Below are 14418 nucleotides of genomic sequence, written 5' to 3' on the forward strand. Positions count from 1 at the left end.
TCTTCGGCGCTTCCCGGCTGCGACCCGGGCGGTCTCCGGCTGCGGGGGGAAGAGGGGAATACCTTCACCGCCGCGCTTAAGGAAGTGCACCCGCTGCCTCTAGGCCGCGCCCGAACTCGTCTCGCTCGGGGGCCAAGCCGCGCCCGAGCCCTTCTCACTCGGGGGCTGGGTCCCTACCACGAACCGGCCACCGGACCGAGGCTCTTACCTCCGAGGGACCACGGAAGTCAGCTCGGGAAACTCAACTGGGTGAGTGACCGCCTGGTATCACCACAGGAGTGCGGGGCTCGTCTTCAGTAGGTTTCTTCTATGAATTTAGTCGTTAGAATTTGGAAACACGCTCAGCGAGCGCGAGGTCGCTCCAAACTGCTTTGGAGACGGAAATTACTGATTTGCTTCACTTCCTGTGGGGGTATATGTACCCGTGCTGACGTCAGATCAGTCTCCAACTGCTAGCACGAGCACACTATACCCCATTTGTTTTGAGTCCATCTGCTACACGCTAGGAAACGCGTGCTGTTTGCCAGATTTATACATGCAAATGTTGGCCCTGCTCTGGAATGCTCCTGTCCTGCCACAAATCTGCCCTTTATTCTCCACAAAATCTGCTGCATGCATATGCGCACATGATTTGCCAGTTTTAAAATAAGAGTTGCTCATGCTTGGCCCATATACTCACATATATGAGCCTTTTAACACAAGCAACTCTTAAAATTCACCCCTAAATGAGGTTTTAAAAATATCTGGTGAGGAGATGGTTGGGATTTCCCACATATGCTTATATTTCATTTGGAGAGTGATGACCTGGAAAAGGTGGAATTGGACACGATCACTACCGACAGCCTGGATTTATCAGAATTTCTGAATCCTCTCAAGATGAAATATCTATTAGGACAATGTTGCTAGTTTCCCTAAATACCGAGATGATAAACATTTGGTGCTGCATTTCTATTTTAAGTATAAAGATGATGTTTTTTTGTGGCCAAAAAGCATAGAACCTCCTTGATGTGGCTTGGTCTATTCAGCTCAGGAGAAAAAATAAGGTTCAGGTACTTGGGTAAGGAGCTGCTTTTTTTTTTTCTAACGTTCCCATGTAAGTGCCTAATGAACTCCCAAGGGAATAAATACACTTTTTTTTTTATAGTTGGAAAACCTCCTATAGTATAAAAGTATTCAAAAATCTTTTTAAGGATTATAGGGTAGTGAATTGGGATTGATGTGGGAATTAGTCATGGCTTGTAATGGGCATTTTTGTTTTCTCTTTTTCTTGGTCCCCTTTCTCTGAGGTAGATACAGTGATATATTTTTTTTCTGTTTTTGATAGTGACTATTCTCTCCTTGTTTGAGTGTGACTATTTCTTTGGGTTTACTTTGTAAATCTCTTAAAATATTATAAATAATAAAATAAAAAGATCATAGAGATACTACTGTTATTTTCTGCACATTATTTACATTAAAAGCAGAGAACATTTTCAATCTGATGCTCAAGTAAATTTTGATAAAAAGTCAAATTTGAATCATTTCTTAAGTGAGGCCTCTTCAGAGTCAGTATGAATAAAAAACAAAATAGACTATAAAATTGCAAAATCACAGAAGTCTGTATCTTAAATGCTGAAACTTTGTGCTTTCTTCTTTGCCAGTTATTTTATATTATTTGGTAGAATGCTTTCCTGTTCTTGAGAAAAGAATTGAAATAGTAATATCTACGTTTTAATCAGGACCCCTGGTTTGCAAAGATTCCAGAGTTATGGCAACCCCCATAGAATTCATATTCTGCCAAAGAATGATAGCAATGCTTCTGGCTATATCCTTCCAAAACCATTTGCCGCTATTTTTTGGGTCCACCACTTCCTGCTGAACATTTTCTTCCTGGTGTCTGCTACTCTCACCTGCTCTGTCGTCTACTTGTTCCAACCTGCAGTCCCTGCCCTCTCTCCACAGCAGACTCTTCCCATTTCAGTATCCACTACTGGTCATTTGCTCCTTTCCCTATTGCCTTCACCCATCCAGCTGTCCATCCAACACTAATACTGCTGGCAATCCTCCCCCACTGCTGCAGACTATGTATTTCTAATTCAAAACCCCCCAAGGACCAGACATACCTCTGCTTTAAGAAGTTCACTCTGTGCCCCAGGGTTGCTAATCAGAGTCATATGAATTTACAGCAATGGGCAGGATTATCAGTAGATGCAGCAGTGGCAAGCTTAGATTACAGCAAGTAAAGGAGACATTTTATTTAAAAATATATATGAATTGCTTTACAGATTTCCATAAATTGCCAAAAGCAATGTACAGCATAACACCAAATGGCAGATAGAAGGGAAAGGAGGAAGAATGAGACACTTGGAGGAAAAGAGAAGCAGCAGCATATGGTGGATGGAAGAGAATGGGAGAAGAGACAGTTGGTGAAAGGCTGGGGCATAAAACCATGTGGAAGGAGGGAAGGGAAGAGGAAAGATGGCAGATGGGCTGAAGTTGAGGAGAAGTATCACATGAGGGAAGGAAAGAAGAAAGGAGGTGATAGTGATGAGGTGAAAGAAGGTGGCTGAGAAGGGGAGACAGATTATAGTGACAATGTGGGCAAATAGCACCAAGAACGAATGGAAAATAAAACAGTAAAGAAAGAGGTTAAATGGAAAAAGGAAAATACAATCATGCACACACCAAAATCGTGGAATAATTTTTAATTGAAATGTTTAAAAATTGAAAGATTCTATATCAAAAATTTCCATTTGTTTTGTTACAGATTAAGGTAAATAATATACTAATACATACAAATATACCACAATTTACAAAACTGTGCAGCAGAATTTTCTAACCCTTTTTGTGGAATCTATCCTGGAGCTGCTGCAGGAAACTGCAGGCCTCAGCTTTAATGTTCCATCGACTGCCTGGTTCCCAGAGGGCAAACATCAAAACATCTCATGTAGTTTATGTTTGCAACTACAAGCACCTAAGCATATGGGAAGAACAATGATACTGTTCTTATAATAAAAAAAAATGAGGTTGGAAGCTGACTGGAACAAACAACGGTTTTAATAAAAATGTAAAACATCTTTACAAAGGACAATAAAACAATTAAAATTGCATTCATTTCTCATAGTTGTGTTTACAAGCTTAATTCCTCTACAAAATGTACAATAATCATTTGTGAACAGTTTATTAGGGGTTAGAATATTGCTAATTGTCTAGAGCTTGCATTTTTTTGGCTCTGGTTCACCATTGGCATGCTTCTGGGAAATCTGTTTGGGAACATTAATTCCTGGGACCTAACAAAAGAAAAACAAGATAAAGATTACAATTATTTCTGGCACTGCAGTATTTAAGGCTTATGTACAGATAAAGCAGAATCTCCATTTCCAACTCACTGCAACAAAAACAACCAACAGAAAAAAGCTGCACATCTTGTTAGTCTGCTTGCTCTCTGCCACTTGCATCCATTCACTAATAATGGAACTACACCAACAGACAAATGGTTCAAGCCAATATGACTGATTGATAAAATTATTAATTAAGGAATCAGACAAACATTCACATCAGCCTCTACTTAATAAATATTAAACATTGAATAGCAGTGTATCTTAAAATATCTTTTCAAAATTCTCATTTTTCATCATTAAAGCCGCATTCCATATTGGTTAAAAAACTCTTTACTTTTATGGTTCAACATTATTAAACACAGGTGACTTACCTCTGGCTCTACTAATGACATGAGAATTTTCTGGTGTTGGATGTTGGAAGCATCTAAGGTGATCTTCACTTTCACCTTATCAAACACAAAAAAAGATACTCCTTCAACTGTAAGTGAAGGTATCTGGGAAAGACAACATAACATTTTGTTATCATGGAGCACAAACATATATAAATATTAAACTACTTACTCATTATGTCTGTAAAATACTATATGGTTATTAAATACTATATTCTGGATGTAAAAGCTTCCTTCTTGCAACACTCATATTACATCATCTTTTGGTTGGTCCTTTATATATCATAATGAACAAAGACTCCAATTTTCTCTGAGATCAATATGGCTACTGTTTATTCCCGGAGGACAAGCAGAATGGCAGTCCTCGCACATGGACACATGAGGAAACGCATGAAAAAAACCACTATGAAAAGTTTTGCAAGTTTAATGAAAAAAAGATGAGGCTCACCCAAATGCGAGACACAAGGCTTGGCAAAAAGAGACTGAGGGGACCCCTGCGTGGACGCGGGATATATTGCATGCGTGAGCATGCTCAATGAGGCTCAGTCAAAATTCTAGAAACTTTGACAAGTTTTCTGTGCTGGGCTCCATCTGATGATGTCACTCTACTTTCTAGCAATTTATTGCTCAGCTTGTGATTGATAAATTAAAATTGTTACAATGAATTGCTTCTTTTACTTTAAGAGAAGCTCCTGAACTATGAGTGGAGGACTGTCCCTTCTTGTCCTTTTGACTTATCATAAAACAAAATTAGGTAAAATTAAAGGAGCCAAAGAAGAATTAACTACCATTAGAAGTGCCTTCCCGACTACACAGCATCTAAGTCTGCCCCCACTCCCAAAGAGGACTCAAAAACCCAGAAACACATGGATTACTGTTTGCTCCAGCAGGGTAAGACCTGTGACTCAGATACCTCCTCCCCCAAATTATACCCATGTAAAATGCTTTTTCTGCATTGGATGGCCTACATCTGTCTGTGGCAGAAAAATGGTTCCTAGGTGAGAAATTTAGTACATAGTGCCACTGAATATTTTTGAAAAGCTAGCCAGACAAGTTTATCCTGACTAACTTTGATAGTAAACCAGTGTCTGAATATGGACCTCAAATGGAATCAATAAAGACATTTGGCTTTCTCACCAGTTATCAGAGATAGTAAAAATGTAAAGTTAAAAGAGTACTTTCTCTGTCGCCTCTCTCAAGACTCTCCCTCCCTCCCACCCTCTCCACCACCAAAAGTATCCTTTTACTGAGGTATAATTATAATGTAAACTGCAGCTTCAATGTCTAAAGGGCTTTGTACTATTTAAACCCAATGTAAATGAGTGACCTGATAAAGGCAGCACATCTCTCAAAACCCAGTCCCATACATATTGAATTAATCCAATAAAAAGGAATAATCTCTACCATTTGCTGACCCTAATTCCAACAAAGCAATCACAATACTTTGATGTGAGTGTTACAATTCGTGGACCCTTGGATGGTAGTGTGGCTTACTACCACAGGTGGATGAATCCCACAGAGGGACTGTCAGGAACTTCACCTTTACTAACCATCTCCCCCACAGGTTGAGCCCTTGGGTTCTGACGGTCGGCAGGACGTAGGCGGGTCCCTGGGGGTGAGAAGGCAAAAAACACTGCCTGGGCTGAGGTTGCATTGAGATTTTCAATGCAACATTATAAGATTATGACAATTTATATCTCAAAGTATTTTAAATGGAAAAAATAAGAAAATAAGTTAAAAAAAACAACAAAAAACCCCAAACCACATAAAAGACCAATGATTGTAAAAATTGGCCATTTATCACCTTTGTGGTTATCAGAAGAAATCTGTATTCTTCTAACCATACATAAGTGATTTATTCCAAAGCCCATTCACCTATTGTGAAGGTCTCAGAAATGAGTTCTGAAATGTGTGTTTTTCGTTTTTTATCAAATCAGGTTCTTGTGATTGTATCGGGCAGAAGTTGAGACAGGCTGCAGATAGCAGAATCAAGAGGCAGGAAACTGGTCAGAGCAAGTGGCAGACAGCAGAGTCAGAGGCAAGCCAGGGTCAGAACCAGAACTACAGGCAGAAACAAGAACAGAGAACCACTCCGGGACACACAGACACAGCAAGGAACACGAAGGCACAGACAGGAGGCAAGGCTGGAAAGGGAGAGGACAAGGGAGGAGGAGGCACAACAGAAAGCAGAAAGCACCAAGAGGCAACAGACTGAGGAGAAGTCAGGGACCAGTTGCCGAGGTAAGGGGCAACAGGAGAGGCATCAATAAATTATCCTCTCACGACGTCTGGGTGGGTGCGCATATGATGTGAGTCTGTGGGCATGGGTCGATGAGGAACTGCCAGCGATGTTTAGAAGTGGTATTTCCAAGCAGTGAAGGAGCAACTATGATGTATTTATCTGTACACACAGAGGGGCTGATATTCAAAAGGCCTATGTACCTTAAAAAGAGAGTTACTCACCTAGTCTTTTGAAATAAAAAATGTACTGGCTCTAAGCAAGTAAATTTAAGCACCTTAAATTACAACACACCTAAATGTAATCACCTTAAAAGGGGTCAGAACCAAAGTGAGGACAATAAAGTTAGGGGCTCAGAACTGGATTTCCAGAGCTGGGCAACATAACTTAGGCCCTTCCTATAACTGGCCTAACTAGGGGGCCGATGCAATAAAGTCCACCCAGCCTAGTGCACAAGTTAACGAGCAGTTAGTTGAGTGTTTTGGATGCACTAGACCAGGGATGGTGAACTACAGTCCTTGAGGGCCACAAACAGGCCAGACTTTCAGGATAGCCACAATGAGCACGCATGAGAAAGATTTGCATCCAGTGGAGGCAGTGCATGCAGATCTTTCTCATGCATATTCATTGTTGATATCCTGAAAACCTGGGTTTGTGGCCCTCGGGGACTGGAATTCGCCATCACTGCACTAGACTAACACCCGATGCAATAAGGGGATTAGCGTATCCAAAACGCATGCCTAAACAACTGCATAGCTGATAATGCTCATCAAATGTAAATTCCATGCAGATGAGGCTATTAGCTATAATCCCCTGATTCAGTAAATCCCTGGGCACCCAATACACTTTTTAACGTGGCAAATTTAACGCCAGCCCTGGAGCTGGCGTTAAATCATTCCGCAAGTCATGAAAAAATCCAAAATGCTGCTCTCTGTAGTTCCTCACCACAGAACAGTAGATCTACTGCTTTTGGTGATTAAAGGAAAATTAGTTCTTACCTGTTAATTTTCTTTCCTGTAGTACCACGGATCAGTCCAGACAGTGGGTTGAGCCTCCTTTCCAGCAGCTGGAGACAGACTAAAACTGAAAGGGTGTCCTACATGAGGACAGAGCCTATCCTGCAGCCCTTCAGTATAACCATTGTCAAAGCAGAAAACAACAAAACCAGAATAGGATCAAGCAAGTAACCATAAAGCTCAAATGAACAACTGTAGAACAATGTAAGAAACATGGTATGACGAACGACGGTATATAAAACTCAATAAATAAATAAATAAATAACCGCTCTTGCATATACTTGGTACTTGAACAACCAAGGCTTCCGGTGTAATTGCTCAGTATTCTTGCAAAGAATGAAGTATCAAAATCTGCAGGAACAAACTTCGAGAGGACAGAAAAGAAAGACAAACAGGGAAGGGCGTCTGGACTGATCCGTGGTACTACAGGAACGAAAATTAACAGGTAAGAACTAATTTTCCTTTCCCTGTACGTACCCGGATCAGTCCAGACCGTGGGATGTACCAAAGCTTCCCTATCCCGGGTGGGACCGAAACAGTCCCGCTCGAAGCACTTGCCGCCCAAAAGAACCAAAAACCGGCGCTTGCACATCCAGATGGTAGTGTCGAGCAAAAGCATGCAAGGACATCCAGGTGGCGGCCCTGCAAATCTCTTGCGGAAAGACCGATTGGCTCTTTGCCCAGGAATTAGCCTGAGAACGTAGCGAATGAGCCTTTAAGCCCTCCGGAATTGTCCGTCCTTGGCAGAGATAAGCCGAGGAAATGGCTTCCTTCAACCACCGAGCAATAGTGGTCTTAGAAGCCGGCATGCCTTGATTGGGACCACTCCAGAGGACAAAAAGATGGTCCGAGACCCGAAAGTCATTGGTAACCTGCAGATACCAGAGGAGAACGCATTTGACATCCAGTTTGCGAAGCCCGCAATTTCGTCCGGAGAAAACGCTGGGAGCTCTACAGACTGGTTGACATGAAAGGCGGACACCACCTTAGGAAGAAAAGAAGGCACAGTTTTGAGAGAGACACCAGAGTCGGAAAAATCACAGAAAAGGTTCCCTACAGGACAACGCTTGAATCTCAGAGACCCTCCGAGTGGAGGCGATCGAAACAAGGAAAACAGTCTTGAGCTTAAGGTCTTTTACTGTTGCCCGACGGAGAGGTTCGAATGTAGCAGAGCAGAGGGCCCGGAAGACCAGATTGAGACTCCATGAAGGACCAGTAATGCGAGCGGGAGGACGAAGGTGTTTGACTCTCCTCAAGAACCGAACTACGTCCGGGTGAGCCGCTAGAGGATGACCCTCGACCCGTCCGAGAAAAGAGAGCCAAGAGCGGAAACTTGCACGCGGAGAGAACTGAAGGAGAGGCCCTTGGAGAGACCCTTCTGAAGAAAAGAAAGAACTAACGAGACCGGGGCGGAGTGAGCTGAGACACCTGACTCTTCACAAACAAACAGTCTCAAAGACTTTCCAAATGCGCACGTAGGCTACAGAAGTCGACTGCTTCCGGGCTCAAAGCAAGGTGGAAATGACTTCTTCCTTGTAGCCCATACGTCTCAGATGCCGCCGTTCAAAGGCCAGGCCGCTAGACAAAAGCGATCGACCTGGTCGAAAAATACAGGCCCCTGCCACAGTAGACGAGGAAGATATCCCTGCCGCAGAGGTCCGTCCGTCGCCAGGTTGACAAGATCCGCGAACCATGGCCTGCGAGGCCACTCGGGCGCTACCAGAATCACCGGCCCCCTGTGGAGTTCTATTCTTCTGAGGACCTTTCCTACAAGGGGCCACGGAGGGAACACGTACAGAAGGACGTCTGCGGGCCAAAGCATCCACTCCCTCCGAGCCGTGCTCCCTCCAGCAGCTGAAGAACCGATTGGCCTTGGCATTGCGCATGGTCGCCATTAAGTCCAGGTGGGGAGGGCCCCACCTGCAGACGATCAGATCTATGGCTGCGTCCGAGAGTTCCCACTCTCCCGGATCGAGCGACTGGCGACTGATAAAATCGACCTGAACATTCTCCTTGCCCGCAATGTGGGAGGCCGCCAGGCAATCCAGGTGCCGTTCTGCCCAGGCGAAGAGACGGTTGGCTTCCAGGGCCACCAGGCGACTCTGGGTGCCCCCCTGACGATTGATGTAAGACACGGTGGTGGAGTTGTCTAACAGCACTCTCACCACTTTGCCGCGTATGAGGGGAAGGAACTCCTGCAGAGCCAGACACACCACCTGGGCCTCCAACCAATTGATGTGCCAGCGAGTCTGAATGGGCGACCAGACTCCCTGGGTGGACCTGGCCAGGCAGACCGCACCCCAGCCCGAGAGACTGGCGTCCGTGGTTACTATCGTCCACTGTAGAGACCGAAGGGGCATTCCCCGGAGAAGATGGGGGAGCGAAAGCCACCACTGCAAGTCGGCGATGGTAGAGGCCGAGAGGGGGAGGACTATGTGGAACTGTTCCGACACCGGCTGCCAATGGGATAGTAAAGCTTTCTGTAACGGTCGCATATGAGCAAAGGCCCAGGGAACCAGATCGATGGTGGAAGCCATAGACTCGGGGACCTGCAAATAGTCCCAGGCCGTTGGCAACGGCAACAAGAGCAGATTCCGAATCTGGCCGATCAACTTGAGGGCCCACGCACGAGGCAAGAAGACCTTGCCCACTCGAGTGTCGAAGCGGGCTCCCAGGAACTATCCACCCGAGAGACGCGAGGAGGGCTAGCACCCGATTCACTGCCTGATTGCAGAAAACCTCCGACTTGGCCCGCACAAGCCAGTCGTCCAGATAGGGGTGAACTAGAATGCCTTCCGGACGAAGGGCTGCCGTCACCACCACCATGATCTTGGTGAAGGTGCGAGGCGCGGTCGCAAGGCCGAAAGGTAGCCCGAAACTGAAAATCCCGGTTGAGGATGTGGAAACGAAGATACTTCTGGTAATCGCGGTGAATCGGGATATGAAAGTACGCCTCTGTCAAATCGAGCGAGGCGAGGAACTCTCCGGGGCGAACCGCCGCGATGACCGCATGCAAGGTTTCCATGCGAAAACGTGGGACCTTGAGAGCTCGGTTGACCCGTTTGAGGTCTAAGATCGGCCGAAAAGCCCCGTCCTTCTTGGGCACCACGAAGTAAATGGAATATTGGCCTGTGCGGAGCTCCTTCTCCGGGACCGGGACAACTGTGCCCAGACTGGAGTCTGGCGAGAGTTTGCTCTACCGCTTCCCGTTTGGAACACCCGCAAGGGGAGAATAGAAAGAGATCCGGGAGGTCGCGGACAAGTTCGAAGGCGTACCTGTCTTGTACCATGTCGAGGACCCACTGGTCAGACATGATTTTGACCCATTCCTCGAAAAAAAGGGAGAAGCGGCCGCCCAGAAAGGGGACCGAGGAATGGGCCGACTGACCTTCATTGAGTGGCAGGCTTGGGGGTGGAGCGCGCAGGCTGGCCCTCACGAAAGGGCTGACGCCCACAAAAGGGCTGCGACCAAGACTGAGACCAGGAAGAATAACCCCTCGTGGAACCACCCCGTCCGCGTGGGGTATACCGTCTCTGTCCCCGGAAATGAGGACGGGAGGGTGTAAAGGAGCGTGACTGTTTCGGACGATCCTCCGGGAGCTTATGGACCTTGTTTTCCCCCAAGGAATCCATAAGTTTCTCAAGGTCCTCACCAAACAGCAACTTACCTTTGAAGGGCAGCAAGCCCAGCCGTGCTTTGGAGGACGGGTCAGCCGACCAACTGCGCAGCCAGAGGAGTTGCCTAGCGGACACTACCGAGGCCATTGCCTTCGCCTGGACGCGGAGGTCGTCGAGCGCATCGGCCCCATAGGTGATGACGGCTTCCAAACGTTCGGCCTGCTCCACCTCTGCCGACGGGAGGTCCTGGGCGCCAAATAACTGTTGGGTCCACCGAAGACCTGCACGCAGCATGAGACTGCTGCAGGCAGTTGTGCGGACCCCCAGAGCCAGGACTTAAAAAATGCGTTTCATATGCGCCTCGAGCTTGCGGTCCTGTCCATCCTTCAGGGCCGTCGATCCCTCCACTGGGATAGTGGTGTGCTTGGTGACCGCAGAGACGTAGGAATCCACGGAGGGACTTTTCAACATTTATAAACATTCCTCCGGGAGGGGGTAGAGCTTGTCCATGGTGCGCCCCACCCGGTGCCCCGCTTCGGGAGCCTCCCATTCCCGCAGGAGCAATAGCTTGTGCATGAGATGAAATGGAAAACCACTTTCCTGAGCTCTGAGTCCCGCCAGGACCGGGTCCATATTTTTTGGCAAGGAGGCCGTAAGGGTATGCTTGGGGGGCCCCTCCAACCCCAATTCCTGGAGTACAAATGGGATGAGAGGCTCCAACTCCTCCCTCTGGAACATCCGGAGAACCCTGGGATCGTCCCCCTCCAGAGTGGGAAGGGTAGCTGAATCAGAGAAAGGGTCAGGATCCAGAAGTACCGGATCCATCGGGGGGTCAGCGGGGGGCACACCCGGGACCACCCGCACCCGAATGGACCCCGGAGGCTCCGCAGCCGGGCGGACAGTCGACGGCGTGGAGCGAGGGATTTTTTCCGGGGGGGGGGGGGGGCTCCCCCTCCTGCAAGCTAGCCAAATAAGATTTGTGCAGGAGGACGACAAAATCTGGTGAGAAACGAGCCCTAAAATTCCCAGGGGGGAGAAAGGGGGGCGAGGGGGGGGTCAGGGACCACGTCCTGGGAGGCCTGGGGGCTCAAATCAGGGGGGTAGATCAAAAAAATTTGGTTCCCTGCCCCAGGCAGCTCCGAAATGGGAGCTGCCAAAAAATCCAAGATGGCCGCCGTTCCCGGGCTTTGCCGACCCGGGAATGGCCTGGCCATGCGTTGGGGAAGTGGTCCCCAGGCTAGATTTGCCTGCCCTGCCGAGGAGGGGCCTTTCCCACCCGGCAGGCAGGCTGAGCAGAGACCCTCTCGCGAAAAACGCGACGATGGCAGCCCACAGGTAAGGCAGGCTGCCGGCCGCGGCATCAGTGAAGCCGCTCTGAGAGACAAAAAAAAAAGCTAAAAATAAAGATGATTGGCAGCCCGCCGGCAGGAGTGAAGCAGGGGAGAGACCTGCTGACTCCTGCCTGTCTGGCTGCCGGTTCAAGCCCCCAGAGAACCAAAAGAATAAAAAAGACAAAAATATACTGTGAGTGCTGTAAAAAAAAGGTAAATAAAGAACTTTGAGAACTTTAATACTTTTTTTTGGCAAGATGGCGGCATAGCATGTGGCAGGGAACACTCGAGCTGAAACTTTTGTAACTGTTACTTGAAAATACAGCGATATGCCTGCAAAAAGAAAAGGTAAAGTGAGGATTTACCCCTCTGAGTCCTTACCACCATCTATTCAGCTAGATATCGAACGATTCCTGTCCGCTCCAGAAGTTCAGGGAGCTGATGAGCCCGGTGGGAATCCCGGTGAAAGAGAGCCGGGAGTTCCCTTGGAGGAAGCGTCCCTGAGCCCTGATCAGCGCCAACCCCCAGCTCAGCGCGACCCCGGAGGCGAACCTACTCAGTCGCTCTCCGATGACGCGGCAGAGTCGACAGAGCACGAGGGGGGAGTCGCCTCGGAGGAAGTGAGCGCGGAGAACTCTCGAAACGCCGTGGTAGGATCAGATCCCGGCGTTAGAGGAGAGGAGACTGGACCGCAGAGCATCGGAGGAGATGTGAGAGAGGTGGCGTCTGCAAATGAAAATCGTGCCCAGAGGACATCTAACGCTGGGGGTGAGTCAACAGTCATTCCATCTAGATCGGAGACTATAACTTTGGAGACTATATGGGAGGTAATAGTGGGACTTGGGGCTTCCTTGAACAGATTAGAAAAGAAAATGGACTCAGTAGCCCACAATTCACAGCAGAGAACAGATGAAATTCAGGAACAACTAACACAAATCTCGAATAAGGTCAGCGTGGCAGAAAATAAGATCAAAGCTATACAGGACTTAAATGGAACAATTCTCAGAGATCAAATATCCTGTTTAAGACGACTGGAAGCTATCGAAAATAGCTTAAAATATCTTAAGGATTCTAAATTTTCCTAAAATAGTGGGAGAAATCCCCTTTACTACATTAAAAAGATTTCTCACCGAAGATCTCTCTTTTTTGCCTGAGAATATGCCATCTATAAATATTTGTTACTTTGTGAATAAGAGAGCTTCGTTTAGAGAAATAAATCAAATAAATGTTCCAGTAAACTTGACAAGCTTTCTGGAAAATTCTAACATGGATGTTATAGAGAGGGGTACTCTCTTGGCATCCTTTATTTATAAACAGGATGTGAATGCCATTATGAAATCCTATTTTAGGAAGTTTCCTTTGACTTATTATGACCAGCCGGTGAAGTTATTTCCTGATGTGGCTCAGGTCACCCAAATCAGGAGAAAAGAATTTCTAACTATTCGACAAAAAGTTATAGAATTATGTTATTCTTTTGTTTTACGTTACCCATGTAAATGTATCTTAAAAAGAGGCACTGAAGTATTTATTTTTTTTCAGTTTGACCAGTTAAAAAAATTCGTGGAAGCCAGACAACCCACCACTTCTTCCCCAATAACTCCAAATGAGTAGAGGGTTGAATTTAGAAATGTTGGAGGATAAGCTATGTTAATGCCCTATTTGAATGCAAAGTTATCTTTTTGAATTCTCTTCTAAGTTTTCACTTGCCTCCTACTTTGAAGTTTCTATATAAAACGCTTTTGTTAAAAGTTTAATTAATAATAATACTTTTTTTTTTTACTTGTAAAAATTGAACACAGCACTGGGGCTCTAAGCCCCCTCGGCAGCCAGAGGAGGGGGAGACGAGAACTGGACCACCAGACTCGATCCCCACACCTGGAAGTGCACACGGACTCAGGCTATGCTCCGCACAAGGGGCGAAGCCCCCTGAGTCCGGCAAGAGGCAGGAGACGGTGCCGCATCCTGCACAGAAAAAAAACTAATTATCTTAAATTTAATTTTATTTATTTATTTTTTTTTTAAAGAAGAAAGGGCCAATTTAACTCCTAAAAGAAAGTACTTGCTTGATCCAAGGAAAAGATAGATAGATAGCCGGCTAACTAGCCGAGATCAGGAGACCGAAGGGTGAGCTGATGCACCTGCTGGAGACAGACAAATACTGAAGGGTTACAGGACAGGCTCTGTCCTCATGTAGGACACTCTTTCAGTTTTAGTCTGTCTCCACCTGCTGGAAAGGAGGCTCAACCCATGGTCTGGACTGATCCGGGTACGTACAGGGAACCATAAAGAATTAAATGAAATGGATTGATTACAAAAAAAAATTTCTGGATGCACAATATACATGCTCCAGACTGATTTTGCCTTTTACTATTGTGCTTTCAGAAATTTTATTTATTTTTTTTTAAATAATCAATCCATTACATTAATTTTTTCTTGAGTGCCCATAGCAATATGTAAAAGCACAGTCATGTCTCCTAGGCACCCCGATGCATTTGAGCATTAGGG

General features: G+C 46.3%; 1 protein-coding gene across 1 annotated transcript in view; it reads right to left on the bottom strand.

The window, feature by feature from the left end:
* Window positions 1-2669: 2669 nt before the first annotated feature.
* Window positions 2670-14418, bottom strand: part of DIS3 (DIS3 homolog, exosome endoribonuclease and 3'-5' exoribonuclease) — a 165079-nt gene continuing 153330 nt past the window's right edge. Inside the window, exons 20-21 of the mRNA XM_029603017.1 lie at window positions 3692-3814; window positions 2670-3269 (exon numbers count right to left, since the gene is read on the bottom strand). Of these exons, the coding sequence (XP_029458877.1) occupies window positions 3189-3269; window positions 3692-3814 (204 nt within the window). The 3' untranslated portion in view covers window positions 2670-3188. The remainder of the gene's footprint in view (window positions 3270-3691; window positions 3815-14418) is intronic.

Source organism: Rhinatrema bivittatum, chromosome 5 (genome assembly GCF_901001135.1).
Source record: "Rhinatrema bivittatum chromosome 5, aRhiBiv1.1, whole genome shotgun sequence".
Taxonomy (NCBI): Eukaryota; Metazoa; Chordata; class Amphibia; order Gymnophiona; family Rhinatrematidae; genus Rhinatrema; species Rhinatrema bivittatum.